Source organism: Berghia stephanieae, chromosome 1, assembly GCF_034508935.2.
Source record: "Berghia stephanieae isolate SIO BIC M18660-M18661 chromosome 1, UCSD_Bste_1.3, whole genome shotgun sequence".
Lineage (NCBI taxonomy): Eukaryota > Metazoa > Mollusca > Gastropoda > Nudibranchia > Aeolidiidae > Berghia > Berghia stephanieae.
Genome location: NC_088360.1, coordinates 5,819,797 through 5,834,929, shown reverse-complemented (window position 1 = coordinate 5,834,929; position 15,133 = coordinate 5,819,797). Strand labels below are relative to the sequence as shown.

Genomic DNA, 15,133 nt, shown 5'->3' with positions numbered 1-15,133 from the left:
TGCACCGCTCGGGACTCTAACTCAGGACCTTCTGATACGAGGGCAAGTGTCATACCACTAGACCTCATAGCCGCACAAGAACAAAAACCATAGACAGGATTAATGATTAGTGGGATCAAAGAGATAAAGGTGTTAAGATTTAAAATCTGCTGTCCCAGACAAGCAGGCCAACATTCCCTAATCCATCATGCAACCAAAAAAAAAATTAAACAATAGAAAAAAATTGCACAAGACTTGTATTTTGTGTGTATTGCTAGACAATTTAATTCCATCACAAAATATGTTGAAAATCAATTGGACCGAGTGATTCAAAGAAGAAAAAAATATATAAATCTATAATTGATCAGAATTCATATTATAGAAATTTTCATCGAAGGTTCAGCAAAAAAACAAATGGAGAGGGGGGCAGAGAGAGCAAATATTGAAAGATAAGTTTATCAACATTATCTAAATTCAAATGTTACATATTTGATTAACTTCATAAATTTGAAATGCTGCAATTATTAACAAATTAAACTTTTAAAGACAAATTTCCATTAATCATAATTCAGGGCTGCCAATTCAGGAGGCAAAAATTTACTGAACTTTAACGCAAACACATTTACCAACCCACTTCTGATCGCTGAACTGCAGTAAACAAATTTTTTCCGTTTAGAAAATATACTGAGGGATTATAACTAATGAATTCCGTAAATATACTGAAAATTGGCAACCTTGATAATTACATACAATTGATTTTAAATTTCCATTATCGTTACTCTAAATTTCCAACATAGCATTCAGCAAAAGTGACAAAAATAAGATGCAAATTATGGCATAAATTAATACAAATGAATAGAAATGAAGGCGAAATGTTCTATTGTTGGCTCTCCTCCCTCTCAACCTCGTCCTCAGAGTTGTTATTGGTGGACACAACTTGCTCCATGCCCAAGTCGTTCTCATTGATTGGGATATTCTCCATGTTTATGTCGACAGCCTGAAAGAAATAACACATCACAATTAATTCTATACATAAATAATACGAACCTGGCATTTGAATTTTACAAAATGAGGAGTTAGGCAACAACTAATTTATATGTAGTCCGATTTTGGTAAGAAAGAAAAATTAACTCATTTAAAGTCACCAAGGCTCCTGGAGGCTTGAATTTGCCTCCCTTGGGCACTTGTTCCTCAGGTATAATACAAGACCACTGTGGCATCAAATAGAGATGGGACTAATTCTAGAAATGTCCTTTTTACTTTTCTTGACAATTACATTTCACAAACCTTTGTTAAATTTCAGATATTTTAAAAATACACTGTGTCAAAGTTTTTGATCATTAAACATTTCTATGCGTATTTAAGAAAATAAAGTAAAAGTAGACTGTTCCTAGTGTATTGAATTACAGTAAAAATCAAATCCATCTTAACAAAAGCTAAAAAATTTTAAGTGTGAAAACCACGAACATACTTGAGGCAGTTCCTGTCGACCTGCCTATGATATTTGATAAATTGACAGAGCCAACTTGCGTTTTGTGAATTATGAAATCAAAACAAACTTACCACCCAACTCAGGCTTGGTGCATAGTTGTTGAACAAGCTTTTGACACGGTCTTGAAGATATTTCAGAGATTCTCTAGCTCTTTGGAGGTTTTGTGAGGACAGGTTTCTGAGTGATTCAACCTAGGAAGATAAAAATATCAAATGCCTTTTTGACACTACCATACATCCATAAAAGGCTTAAAACTGTATTTCCCAATGAAATGACAAAACATTTAAAAACAGGGACGGGGGGGGGACTTAATACTTTTTTTTTTTTTTTTTGTTGCTTTAGGTCTCTTCCAGCACAATTGAGGTTATATGAGAGACCGCTGAAACAAAAACAAGCAATCTAACAAAAATAGTACAAATGTCAATCAAAATCATAACCTAAAGATATCATAAGCTAAATTATAAATAACCAAGAACAAACAGGCAGAGGATTTACAGGAAAAAAAATATCCCCTGTCAAAAATACAATCACAAACCAAAGAAGCAGGATAGGCTAGTAAAGAGAAGAAGAAACGACATCACTATCGGATCGTACAAGGGTGATGCTCCCATCCAACCACCCGCTAATAATATTTATCAATGGAATAAAATGTATTTACTATGAATGTCTACACGTCTGTTGATTGCTGATTGTTTTCATTGTGAATAAATAAAAGCTTCATTCATCTCATCTTTCATTAATTCATACCAATCAACAGTAAATGGAAGTAACATTTAGTTTACACTTCCACAAGACTATGACAGATCGTATATTATATCAGTAAAAACTTAGTTAGATTAAAATTAAATGGTAGTTAAGGTTAAGTTACAAAATTTTAGTTTAACCACTTTTTTTTGTTACCGGAGCTTTTATATAGCGCAATATCAACCAAATGTGCTCAAAGCGCTTTACAAAGGGTCCCTGCCAACAACGCGTAACATGTAGAACGAGACACTACGCCTATTAGGCGATATTACAAATTTTTTTTGACAGAGACAAAGCTGTTAACAGCCAGGTACTCAATCTATGCACCAAGCAAGGTTCGAACCCAGGACCTTCTGATTTGAAAGCGAGTGTCATACCACTAGACCACATAGCCGCACAAATTTCACAAACAAATTAATGCCTTCATTGAGGAGTTAATTTTGTACAGTTCACAATTCTGATCATTTCAGCAAAGTCAATTTTCTTTATTTATAAATGAAATTAAATAACTATGCCTTAAAATTACCGAAAGGAAAGTGGACATCAATTCCTTGTAGTCTTTGGACTTCGAGATTGGATTCCTGCTAAATTCACCGAGTTCAGAGTAAGCTTTTTCCAATGAAGTCACTCCAGATTTCAATTGCCGAGCCACAATACGACCAAGAGCCACGATACGATCTTCAACACTCTGAAAATTGTTGGGCCAGAAACGTGTGGTTTAAGTTGTGCAATGTAATCAGATATTCATAATCAAAGAGTGAGGGAGAGAGAGAGAAATAGAGGGTTATTAGATTTTTATGTATTTTAAAAACACGGCTTGCATCTATCATTATCTTAACTTTTTTGTTTGTTTGTTTTTGTTTTTAAGGGTTTTACGGCGCTTGCAACACATTAAGGTCATATCAGCGCCAGTAAAAAGGAAGAAAATGGGATAGTAAAAAGTTCTAGAATTACAATTAAAGCGCAAAAGAAAAGGTGAGACAAAGGGGAACTGGTTCAAATACGGAACAGATGTATTCCAAGAGCACGCCGTCAGAAATACTTAGTTTGAGATCTCCTAAAAGTCTCATCCAGGCACAAGCACAGGTCCCAACTAAGAGGAATACAATCAAATGTGTTCCAATCATATAATATAAGTTATAATATAACTAAACATAATACAATGCATAACAGAGAGATGATTTACAAGGAAAAAAATATCATCCCCAAAACTATAACTATACATTCGACTGTTTCCCTCCCAGCCAAGGAACTCCGGCAAGGAGCAGGACAAAACTAAGTAATCTCATTCCAAGACAATCACAGGAAACAATTGGAAAACGGGTATGGGGGGATACAAGACACAGCATGTACCTCCCTGCCTACTATAGGAGGTCAGGATCCCCACCCAGATAACTTTTTTTTTAAAATTAAGTTTTACATAATGCACAATAACCATTAAATGTGCTCAAAGCACTTTAAGTGGTCTCAAGTCAACAGCAACACTAATATGTATGAAAAAAAAAAAGACGCCTGAAAGGCACTATTTCCATTTTTCCAATGCAACACTTTTATCACCCGCCAGGTATTCATTTTACACCCAAAGTGTGGTGAGAGAATGTAAGTAAAGATGCCTTTTCCAAGGACTTCATGAAATATGATGGAATAAATCTAGAAAAAGTGTGGAGCTGGCATTTGTATTGATAAAGATGAGAAATATAGAGGGGCAAGTGCAACTGCTCGCAGATATTATATAGGTGGAGATTGATGCTCTATTATTATTATGACTGTAATACTCACACCAGCAAATACGGTTCTCTCATCCTCTACATCTGTGTCCTTTACCATCTCTGACCACATATGATCTACTTTCTCTTTGGCTGTGTTCAAGTTTTTCTTTGCCTGGTCCATCTGAAAGGAAAAAGAACAGTTTTTGGCGTTACTCATTATCATTCACTACTTTGACCTCAACTCATATGACAGATCATGATATTCATGAATAAAACTTTCATTCCAACTTTTCCTGATAAAACATATCAGTTACCCGATACAGATATATCTCGTTTTTTTTTATAAGTTTCATGACTAAAGGAATATGAAGTCGTCAGTAAACCAAACTGACGTGTATCATAAATAGGGATGAGAAGAATCCAGTTTACATTAAACAAAATAAAATAAAACAAAAAAAACAACCTTTGAGCTTTTTATATAGCGCAACATCCACTAAACATGCTCAAAGCGCTTTACAAGGGTTCCCTAATCAACAGCAACACTTAACACGTAGGACCAGATGTGATGACTGTTAGGTGAACTGTTAACGGCCAGGGACTCATTTTACACCCAAATACGGTGAGAAAATGTGAGTAAAGAGGTTTTTCCAAGGACTAAACGATGTACCACTCAGAGCGGAACTCAAACCCAGGACATTCCGATCCAAAGGCAAATGCCATACCACTAGACCACATAGCCGCACAAAGTAGCCGGAGATCATTTTTTTCCATATAAAAATATTTCTTAAGAAAAATTAAAAAATCAACTCCCATAGAAAAATGTACGAGTCTTCAAATAATAAGTTGGGTAAAGGATTCCTAGACAAAAAAAAAGCATGCTTTATTAATACTGCATATATGATCAAGTTTAAAACCTACCAATTCAGTGTTTGTCATTCTTTTCAAAGCAGTCGAGGTTCGTGCCCTGGCATAAGTAATATCCTTCATTGCCCGACGGTACATCCTTTTGCGGATCTTATCTGTAACATTGCCTGCATGGACAAGTACCCTTTTAGGCGATGGGTCCATTTCCTCCATTTTCTCTACCCCCATTCCAGAGCTGAGAGCAGACTCTTCACCTGCCAAAACATATAAAGCATTGATCAACTCTAGATCAAAAATTCCTGAAAAAAAAAAGCTATAGAAAAGATATTCTCTAAATAAATCATTAATAATAAGAAATGAAGTGAGTAGGAAAGTGCCAGAAGACAACAGAGAATAAAAACTTTGCGTCGGCGATGGGGGCTCGAACCTGCGACCTTAGTGGTACGACAACTCCGCGTGGCCAGGGAGATCGTGACTCTACCATATGATCTATCTCTCAATAAATTTCAGAAATAAGAACTTCCTAACTGAAAAACCTGCATAACATTAATTACAGCCATGGTAATGCCTTTCAAAAAAAGGCCTGTGGATTTCTACCAGTGAACAAACTCGCAAATAAAATGTATAGAATAAGCCATAACGGTGGGATACCAGTCCAATGATCTCTGTTCGTAAGGGTTTTACAGTATTTGCCACACATAAGTCATAGCACCAGTAAAGGGAAGGAACTGGAAGAGTAAAACAAAAACTAGAATTACTTAAAACCCCAAGAAAAAAGTAAGACAAAGGGGAACTGGATCAATTAGGGAACATGTGGATTCAGAGAGCAAACCATCAATGTACTTAGTTTTGAGAATACCTAAAAATCTCATCCAGACACCAGCACAGAATCCCACTAAGAAGAAAAAACTCAATGTTTACAAGATATCGTCAAAACATAAAATATATCAACACATAACAGAGAGATGGTCCACAAGGAAAAAATATCACCTCCGAAAACGTAACACATACATTTGATTGTTTCTCTCTCAGCCAAGAACTCTGACAAGGGACAGGACAAACCAAATAATCCCATTCCAAATCAAAGACAGAAAGCATCTCAGAAACCAGATACAGGTGGATTGAAGACACAGCAAGTGGCCATGGGATGTCAAAAGACCCCACCAAGCCAGTCACATGTCTGGACAACTGTAACTGTATTACTGATCAAAGAACTGAAATACATGGCAAACACATTCACCCAATATCTCGTGTAATAAACTGAAACAATTTTTAAAATATCATTCAAATACCTCGTTTCTCTTCAACCGTTTCTTGCCCTTCTTTCTCTTCCTTCTCTTCAGGCAAGTACTTGTCTACCAAGTTGTCAGCCATATCCAAAGCGCTATCAACGGTTCTAGTGACAAATCGTCCTGGGGTCGTGTCAAAGGTGGTGTTTACTACATGGGCAACAGTGTCAACACCTCTATTTTTTACTCCTTCCACCATGTTAGTACCTGCAGTTTTAATATTGTTGATCTATATAAGAAAAAAAAAAGTAAAGAAATTTGTTAAAAATATACTTTTTGGTTCGAGTCAACTGTAACTCCTACCATGCGAGTGCAGTTAATCTATACAAAAGAAAAGAAATCAATAATATTACTGCATTATATATCAAACTTCAAAAGTCATTATTATCATTATTACTTATATTCACAATATTATTATTATCATCATTATCATTATTATAAATATTATTATTATTATTATTATTATTATTATTATTATTATTATTATTATTATCATCATCATTATCATCATTATTATCATCATCTTCATTATAATCATTATTATTATTATGATGAATATCATTATTATCATTATCATCATCATCACTAATATTTTTATCATAATTATCAAAATTAATATTTTTTAATAAACATTATTATTATTATTAAGCTTGATCAGAGGATAATATAGTTTTCAAATGAACATCTTGTTTTAATTACTAAAAGAAGCCAGTTATATTGAAAAATAATGGGAACGTAAAAAAAGAGAGAAAAAAACTCCTACCCTTTGCTTGCCATTGTCCACGATTCCTTGTACTTGTGAAATCATGGGCTTCACTCGTCCAACAACGGGCTCGACAAAGTCGGCACACGTCTCTTTCCACTGTTGATATGTAAAAAATATCATATTTAAAATACAATGTAGAGAGATCTTATCATAAACTTGTGATGACTGAAATATCAACTGTGTATGATTCAAGTTACTCAATCTTGCAGTGACAAATTGGTAGCAGACGTGGATTGGTCATTAATGCCATGACTTTATGGGGGGAACATGGCTCAGCGGTACCGTCTTTGCTTCTTACCCTAAAGGTACCAAGTTCGAATTCCTGCGACTTTGTGTGGCCTTACTTAGCTCAGTTTGCGGCTGACGCCTGGGTTATTCCAGTCTTCCTTTGGAATAGACCCGAAAGACAAATTTTCCCCTATAGGAGGAATAAAGGGAATTTATAATAATTATTTTTTTTCAACACTGTCTTTTTCTGCTTAGCAGAGAAAGGAAACAAGTCCCCATAATTTTTCAAACCGTCCAATCAGTGTGTACATGTGTTGTCCTCTTAGTGCTCACCCCGTTGGACACAACTAAGGGACAGAATCTGTGATAAACACATTCACATACTAAACGTTTCTGACTTGTGATATTCCATGAACTAATTTCTTTTCCAGATTGATGACAATAAATCCATGTTAACATCTTGTTCCAAGTTTAAAATCATCCAACAAAAATAATTAATGATATAAATAATAAAGCATGCTTTTCAAAATGTTAATGTCTATCAAAGTGTAATTTTTTTTAAAGTTTTTTTTTAATTTCACAATGGAGAAATTCGCCTTCAAGCTGTACATTTAATTTAAACAGAATTCAAAAAGTATCAGAAGCAGTTCAGGATAATTAGTAGCAGTAAGTGTTAATAAGTGTCTTGCAATAAAAACCCAAAAACTGAATGTCAAAAGTGGAGTTAAAAGTTCAAGATCTCTGGGTAAATAATTCAGTTTCAAAATCGCTCTCAAATCTTATCCTCTGCATTGGAGTGTTCATTTCTCAAGCTTGCAGTTCTTGCAACTAGCATTGAAAAATAGATAGTGTGTATTTGGCTAAGAAGCTCACAACATTGCCATCTGGAAATATAACGAACAAACTCACAAAACTAACATGTGTAACCTTAACGTTTATAGTCTGGTTAATACAGTTTAGTGAGACTTACTCATAAATGCGGATGGCAAAAACAATAACAAAGACCAGAGTGATGTCAACTTCATTCTATCTATAGTCTATGATCTGTTATCCACCTGTTCGTAATCTCACCTGTTCAGTGGGTTGTTTAATGGCAGGATATTTGTTCTCCAAGTTGTCCAAAGTCTTGCAGGCAAAATCGTTCAAATTATTAACTGGAATGAAAAGGTACAGATTAACATTTGTTGAAAAATACACGCATAGCAGTCAACTGTTCAAAGAGCTAAATCAGGCCACCCTTTACCTTACACAGAATACCGTCATGACCCAAAACAGCATAATCTTTGGACTATTATATAATACTCTATATTTAGAGCCATTCCTCTTCCTTCTATTAAATTTGATAATCAAAAAACCATGAGCTTTTATATAGTGCAATATCCACTAAACGTGCTCAAAGCGCTTTACAAGGGGTCCCTGACCAACAGCAACATGTAGAACAAGACATGATGCCTGTTAGGCGATATTACAATTTTTTCCGACAGAGTCAACACTGTTTAACGGCCAAGTACCCATTTTACACCCGAGTATGGTGAGGAGAGAATGTAAGTAAAGAGCCTTTTCCAAGGACTCAACTATGTACCGAGTGAGGCTCGAACCCAAGACATTCTGATCCGAAAGTGAGTGTCATACCACAAGACCACATAGCCGCACAATCATAATCCTGGGACATGCAAGGGTGCATTTTGCATTTATAACAATCCAGTTTGTTTTGGGTTTTTTTCAAATTTCTCCAGATTGCCAAATCAGGACATTCTAGATTTTATCATGACAGTTGGCCACTGTGTTCCAAGTTATAAAATAGCTTTGCCTGTACAGAATTGACCTTTGCTCTTAATTCTTTCAGAAGGAAGGACAGCTCTCCCTCTACTATAATAACATGATAATTATTGAAGGGAGGTCAAGAAAGCCACGTATAATAATTTTATTATTTTTTCCAAGGAATTGTTAGACTGGAATAAATAACTCTGCAATATAACAAACTCATCTAATAAATAAGAAATTATATATTATATATTTGACGCATAGAAATTCATCTAATTGACTATATATTCAATTTCCAGTCGTTCATCTGGACATAAAATACCACTCTGGATGGATCACATATTGCGGATGAGAATCCCAAGGAAATTAATTGAGTTACAATTGGGGCAGCGTGGCTCAGCGGTACGGTCTTTGCTTCGTGCCCGAAAGGTACCAAGTTCAATCACCCGCCATTGCGCTGTGTGGCTTTGAACAACTCACCTCACCATAGCTCAATTTGCCGCGCTGCACTGCAGCTGATGCCTGTGTTATTCCAGTCTTCCCTTGGTATAGACCCAAGAGTTAAATTTCCCCTATGGGATGAATAAAGGGAATAAAAGGAATTAACAAATCAAAGTACTTACTTTGAGGTTGATAATGGTTGAGAACAGGAGTAGATAATTGGCCAGCAACTTTCACACTAGACTCAGCCATCGAAAATGTCATTCGCATGAGAGCATTGTAGTCCCTGACTTTGGAGTAGTAATCCGTTGCTGCATACCACCCATCATTTAAGACTGGGATCTCTCCGAGTTTGTTGAGAAAAACAACTTGTTCTTCACCTGGCATGGTTGATTTCTGTAAAACAAAATGACAAAACTGAAAAATAAGACACAGAAGCTAAGATTCAAAAGTTATTTGATTTGATTTAAAAATTAAGGCCCTTTTAACATTTAATAATTTAAAGAGATAGCACATCTCATCCCTACAGCCAGCTGTAGTTTACAACACCCTTCAGCAAGAGATGAGTAACTGATGAGAATAACTTCAGTTTAGCTCTCTTACAGAAAGCAATGGAAATGACAGTCATGTCCCAACAAAAGTTGGGGGCTGGGAGGGGGTGCTGTTGGGAGTGAACTCAGCCCACACAAGGAACCTGTATTTGTATGAATCCCAGGTGCAGTCGAGATATTTTCTGACCTTCCCTGTGCCCATCCACCAGTGACTGGGTAGTTATCTTATTATTATTATTATTATTATTATTATCATTATTATTATTATTATTAAAATTAGTATTTGATATAGCGCCAGTATCCACAAATAGTGCTTAGAGGTGCATTGGTCTTTTCGTGCAGCTATGTGGTATGACACTCGTTTTCGGATCGGAAGGTCCCGAGTTCGAGCCTCGCTCGGTGCAAAGTTGAATCCTTGGAAAAGGGTCTCTTTAGGGAGCGTTCACATATTACGTCATCAAAAATCTGCCCTTTTTAGACCCCCCCCCCCCTCCCCCAAGTCATCACTTGTCATCATTGACCTGACCCCCCCCCTCCCCCAACAGATGATGACGTCATCTAATTTAATAAAAACTAAAAGATAACTTTAATTTCACAATATTTATTATTCGTTTTTCAAACCATAAACATTGATTATCAACGTTTGATAAAACACATTCAGACATTTTATTAATTTCAGAAACTGTTGATAATTTATGTTTTACGATACAATGGGGACATAAAATTTAAATTTGCAAAGATAAAATCTAACAAACATTTTTTAAATTAGGCTACTTGGTGCAGGTGCTATTTAAAAAAAATTCAGAAAGTGTAATTTAAAATAGTATAGGAGGCAAATTATTTTATAGCATATTAGTCTTTTAGTGGAATGAATTTCTGTTTCAATTTCCAAACATAAAATTAATTGATTCAAAAATTTTTCTGCCTGGGACCTCTGGCAATGTACTATAAATAGTATCATCAATTTCATCTTCATCGTCATCATTTTCTCCCATTTGCTGTTCTTCTTGTATGCCGCATTTTCGTGAATGGTCTTTCATTGCTGTGATCGAGGAGTGATACAATGAACATTTAGGGCAAGTTCGCCTTTTGAGAAGTGATACCCCTTTCCCATCTTGTTTCTTGAGAGATGGGCAATACTCATCATAGCAATTTATCTTTAGCTGTTTTGAAAGGAACAAACTTTGAAATAGGCTTAATTTGCCTATGTTTTGATGACATCATCTTGGGTCTGACCCCCCCCCCCCCTCCCCCATGTCAACACATGTCAACATTTGGTAGACCCCCCCTCCCCCCCTAGCTGATGACGTAATATGTGAACGCTCCCTTACTCATATTTTCTCACCAAAGTCGGGTGTAAAATGAGTACCTGCCCGTTAACAGCGTTGTCTCTGTCAGAAAAATATTGTAATATCACCTAATAGGCGTCATGTCTTGTTCTACAAGTTGCGTGTTGCTGTTGGTCAGGGACCCTTTGTAAAGCGCTTTGAGCACATTTAGCGGATATTGCGCCATATAAAAGCTCAAAGCTCAAGTCCCTAAGATCTGACAAAAAGTAACTCTAGACTTGACTAAATGACTAAATAGTCCTTTCCAACGGGTAGTAAGCAATTGCTATTGTCCACTAAATATATAGAAACCAGGATAAACTATGGCTCCATCGGCCTTATAGCATTGAAGATTACCTCGCGTTTTAAATAACTGATTTGGCATTTAACTGACTGAACATTCGAGCATAATCTAGTCTCAACATAAAATGAGTCCAATCCAAGGGTCCAGAGTGACAGCAGAAAATTGGGATAGACCTAATCACAACATTTAAGCTAACCCAACTACATCATCAATCCTCACCATACTAAATTTGTTAAAATAATTTTTGACCTACACTGAGCCTCATCAATTGGAAGAAAAGTTTCTTCTTTTTGTTTGGCATAAGCCTTGGTCTAGGCATTACTATACCATCATATTAAACATTGAAAGAAAAAAAAATCTCATTTCCAGATCTTTCCATGATTAAAGACTTGAATTTGTGTTCTTCCAATTGCGACTTATTTAATTGACTTGCAATTTTTTGATTCAATGGATTTTCTTAGGTTCTTAATGAATGACATAATTTGAATCAAAGCAAGCTTATTCTAACTGAGAAACTAACAATGCGAATTTTGGACGTTGGAAGTTTCAATTTTGAATTTAATTGTTTGAGTTATATATCCGAATAAGATGGTAAATCTTGGCTTAGACTTGAGTAAAAAAAAAAAAAAATTAATAAAGTAAGCAGTATAAATATAAGAATTGAATAAGAAGGTGTAAAATATATAAGTACATACGATTGATGAAATTCAGTGTGATGTCTTAAAATTCCTAGGAGATGGTCAGAATGGTTTAAATTGAACAGAACACGGTTTTTATAGTGATCGACGATAGTGATCACGTATCAATCCCTCCGGCTTTGACGTCGTCTATCTGGTAGTGTCGAGCGGAAGTCTCGATGATACCTCAAGTCATCGGCCACCAACACTCAAAACTTCCCGAACTCGATGACCAAGGAAAAGTCGGGAATTCCCGAGAAGTAGCACTTCAACTGAGCTTTGGATGGCTTTTTTGTATTAAAACTTAAGATACATTAAATAAATTCACTTTGTATAATAATAAAACATTGATACCTATAACCATTTTGATCTATTTACGACGTTTGTGTTTTGTTAGCTGTTTAAAATACGATATAACGTCAATACCCAATACCAATGACTAGGTATTGAATGAAAGCACCGATGACTAGAGCGATGCTCGAGACTTTTTTGAGTCTCGAGACTCAAAAAAGCATCGAGACGCAAAAAAGTCTCGAGCTTCGCTGGAATCATCGCCGACGAGAGAGGGGTGAACAATGCAGATAGTACACATTGTTAGTAACGCGTGCGTCGCTCGCGCAGTATAGTCTCGAGACTCGGGACTCGGGACTCAATACGAGAAGCATCGACGACCAAGATTCTCGAGACGAGAAAAGCATCGAGAACTAGGTGGAGGTCGGGAAGTTCTCAGTCGCCGATGACCTGACTTCTCAAAACCTAAAGCATCGATGACCTTTTGGTGACCCGGTTGCCCTCCCCTACTATCTGGAAAAAAAAAATCCCTGTTGCTAAAAATAATCACCGATTTTTTATCGATATATCGAAACTGCTAACTATAACAAATTCCATCAGAAAACGGGGTGAAATTTTGACCAAGATAAATCATTTTATTATTATTATGGGGCTTTAGTAGACAGAGCAGCAATTTCAGTGGAGTGAAAAAGAGTATGATATGAAAAGGATGAATTAAAATATGTAGGAAAAATAGAAATATCGATCAATATAAATATTTTCGATATATGAGTTTCAAGATTCAAAGTCCAAAGTCCAACAGACATTCCCTGACGCAATAAAATGTGAATAAAAATCATTATCATTTTTTTAAAAATACAATTGTGAGAAGATAACCGTTTATCTGTCAGTACCCAAACTTGTAACAGGGTATCAAAGGCCATGGTTTGAAATTGCATTTTCCAAGATCATGACTAAAGTTCAAATTTAAAGATTCCATATATTTATATATAGAATATATATAAGAATATATTATATATATATATATATATATATATATATATATATATATATATATATATATATATATATATATCAGCGGCGTAGCCTGGTCATTTAGGAGCATGGGGCTGGATTTGAGATGGGTTGTCGCATATATATATATATATATATATATATATATATAATATATATATATATATATATATATAATATATATATATATATAATATATATATATATATAATATATATATATATATATATATAGAGAGAGAGAGAGAGAGAGAGAGAGAGAGAGAGAGAGAGAGAGAGAGAGAGAGAATTTGATGCACTCAATTATTTTACCAAAATTTGTATGTTCTTTGTAACTTGTTCATCATGCCTGGCTAAAGATAAGCGATAGCCACTGTCAATCTGTGCACCTATGTGAAGAGTACCAACGGTTTTCAATCTAGTGGTGATATTTAAATGTAAGTTAGACTTCTGATGGTTCAATGCTCTCTGTGTTAAATTTTTCAAACAGGTAAATCCACTTCTTGTCCAAGACAATTCTGTATTGCTGTTATCGCCAAAGTAAATACAATTAAAAGAAAATAAACTCTTCTGTTCTATTCTCACCGATAGCCAAGGAAAACGACTATACCAATCTTTATCAAATTAAATGACCGATTTTGTTTCCCGTCTTTAATAGTGAGTACAAAATCGTTTGGTTGATGGGGACTGAGACTTTTAATCAAAAGTTTATTTTCCCTATTCAAAGAACTGGTATTGATAGTCAACAGATAATCAACGTGATTCATCACACTTAATAGCAATTAATTAAAATTTAAAAACAAACACTGCACACATCAGATTAACACACTCAAGTTAAAAGGGACAATGGGGAATTCAATATCACATGCCTGACACGCCTCGAAGAGGGATGGGTAACAGGTACAACACGATTGCCATCAATGGAACAATTAGGTCATTGTGTGTGGCTGCGAGTAAGAAAGCCACAATGACTCAGTTCAACGTCAAGATGCCTCTTGATGCCCACAGTCATAGCACACGACAAACGTGAAATGCATCGCCTGGTTGTACCGTGGGAATATGGCTGGAAGCCTTCTCCACCTTTAAAGCCACACGCTGTACTGATTGGTCAGGGGCACGAGTACAACTCGAGCTGTAGTAAATTCAAAGCGGTGTGATTGGTTCAAGTTTTGAGGCTCTGTAAGGGTTTTTTAACACCAGGTCAACAATGAATTTCATTGTTTGTGAAACAGAAAAATTAAAAGTGTGACTTTTTATTGTTAAATTCTTACATACTTTCAAGACAATGACGACCTGTGGCTTAGCCTTAATAGCCTTTAAGGCCCTACGCCACTGATATATATATATATATATATATATATAATATATATATATATATATATATATATAATTATATATATTATATATATATTTAAGGACTTTTCTACGGACATTACAATGGATTACGCCGACTGAAGACACAGAAACGAGTCGTCTCGGCCACAAAAATGTGAGTGAAAATTTGCATTCTATATATATATATATATATATATATATATATATATATATATATATATATATATATATATATATATATATTCATGTATTTGTTGACCCATTTATATATTTACGGTATTTATTTATTTATCTTTTCATTAGATGAGTAAAGGCGATTTCCGGGTTCAATATAATATCACAGTGATACTAAGTTGCT

At 35.2% G+C, this 15,133-nt stretch overlaps 1 protein-coding gene across 3 annotated transcripts in view; it reads right to left on the bottom strand.

Annotated features, from left to right (window-relative positions):
- Positions 1–239: 239 nt before the first annotated feature.
- Positions 240–15,133, bottom strand: part of LOC144966627 (perilipin-3-like) — a 60,247-nt gene continuing 45,353 nt past the window's right edge. The window contains exons 1-10 of one of the 3 annotated variants that reach the window (XM_078903379.1): positions 12,155–12,291; positions 9,459–9,672; positions 8,143–8,225; positions 6,841–6,939; positions 6,081–6,306; positions 4,843–5,042; positions 3,995–4,105; positions 2,742–2,903; positions 1,543–1,662; positions 240–976 (exon numbers count right to left, since the gene is read on the bottom strand). In XM_078903379.1, coding sequence (XP_078759505.1) covers positions 857–976; positions 1,543–1,662; positions 2,742–2,903; positions 3,995–4,105; positions 4,843–5,042; positions 6,081–6,306; positions 6,841–6,939; positions 8,143–8,225; positions 9,459–9,663 — 1,326 coding nt within the window. In that variant the 5' untranslated portion in view covers positions 9,664–9,672; positions 12,155–12,291 and the 3' untranslated portion in view covers positions 240–856. Of the gene's footprint in view, positions 977–1,542; positions 1,663–2,741; positions 2,904–3,994; positions 4,106–4,842; positions 5,043–6,080; positions 6,307–6,840; positions 6,940–8,142; positions 8,226–9,458; positions 9,694–12,154; positions 12,292–15,133 lie in introns of those variants that run through there. The other 2 variants (XM_078903387.1, XM_078903396.1) reach the window with 2 other exon arrangements.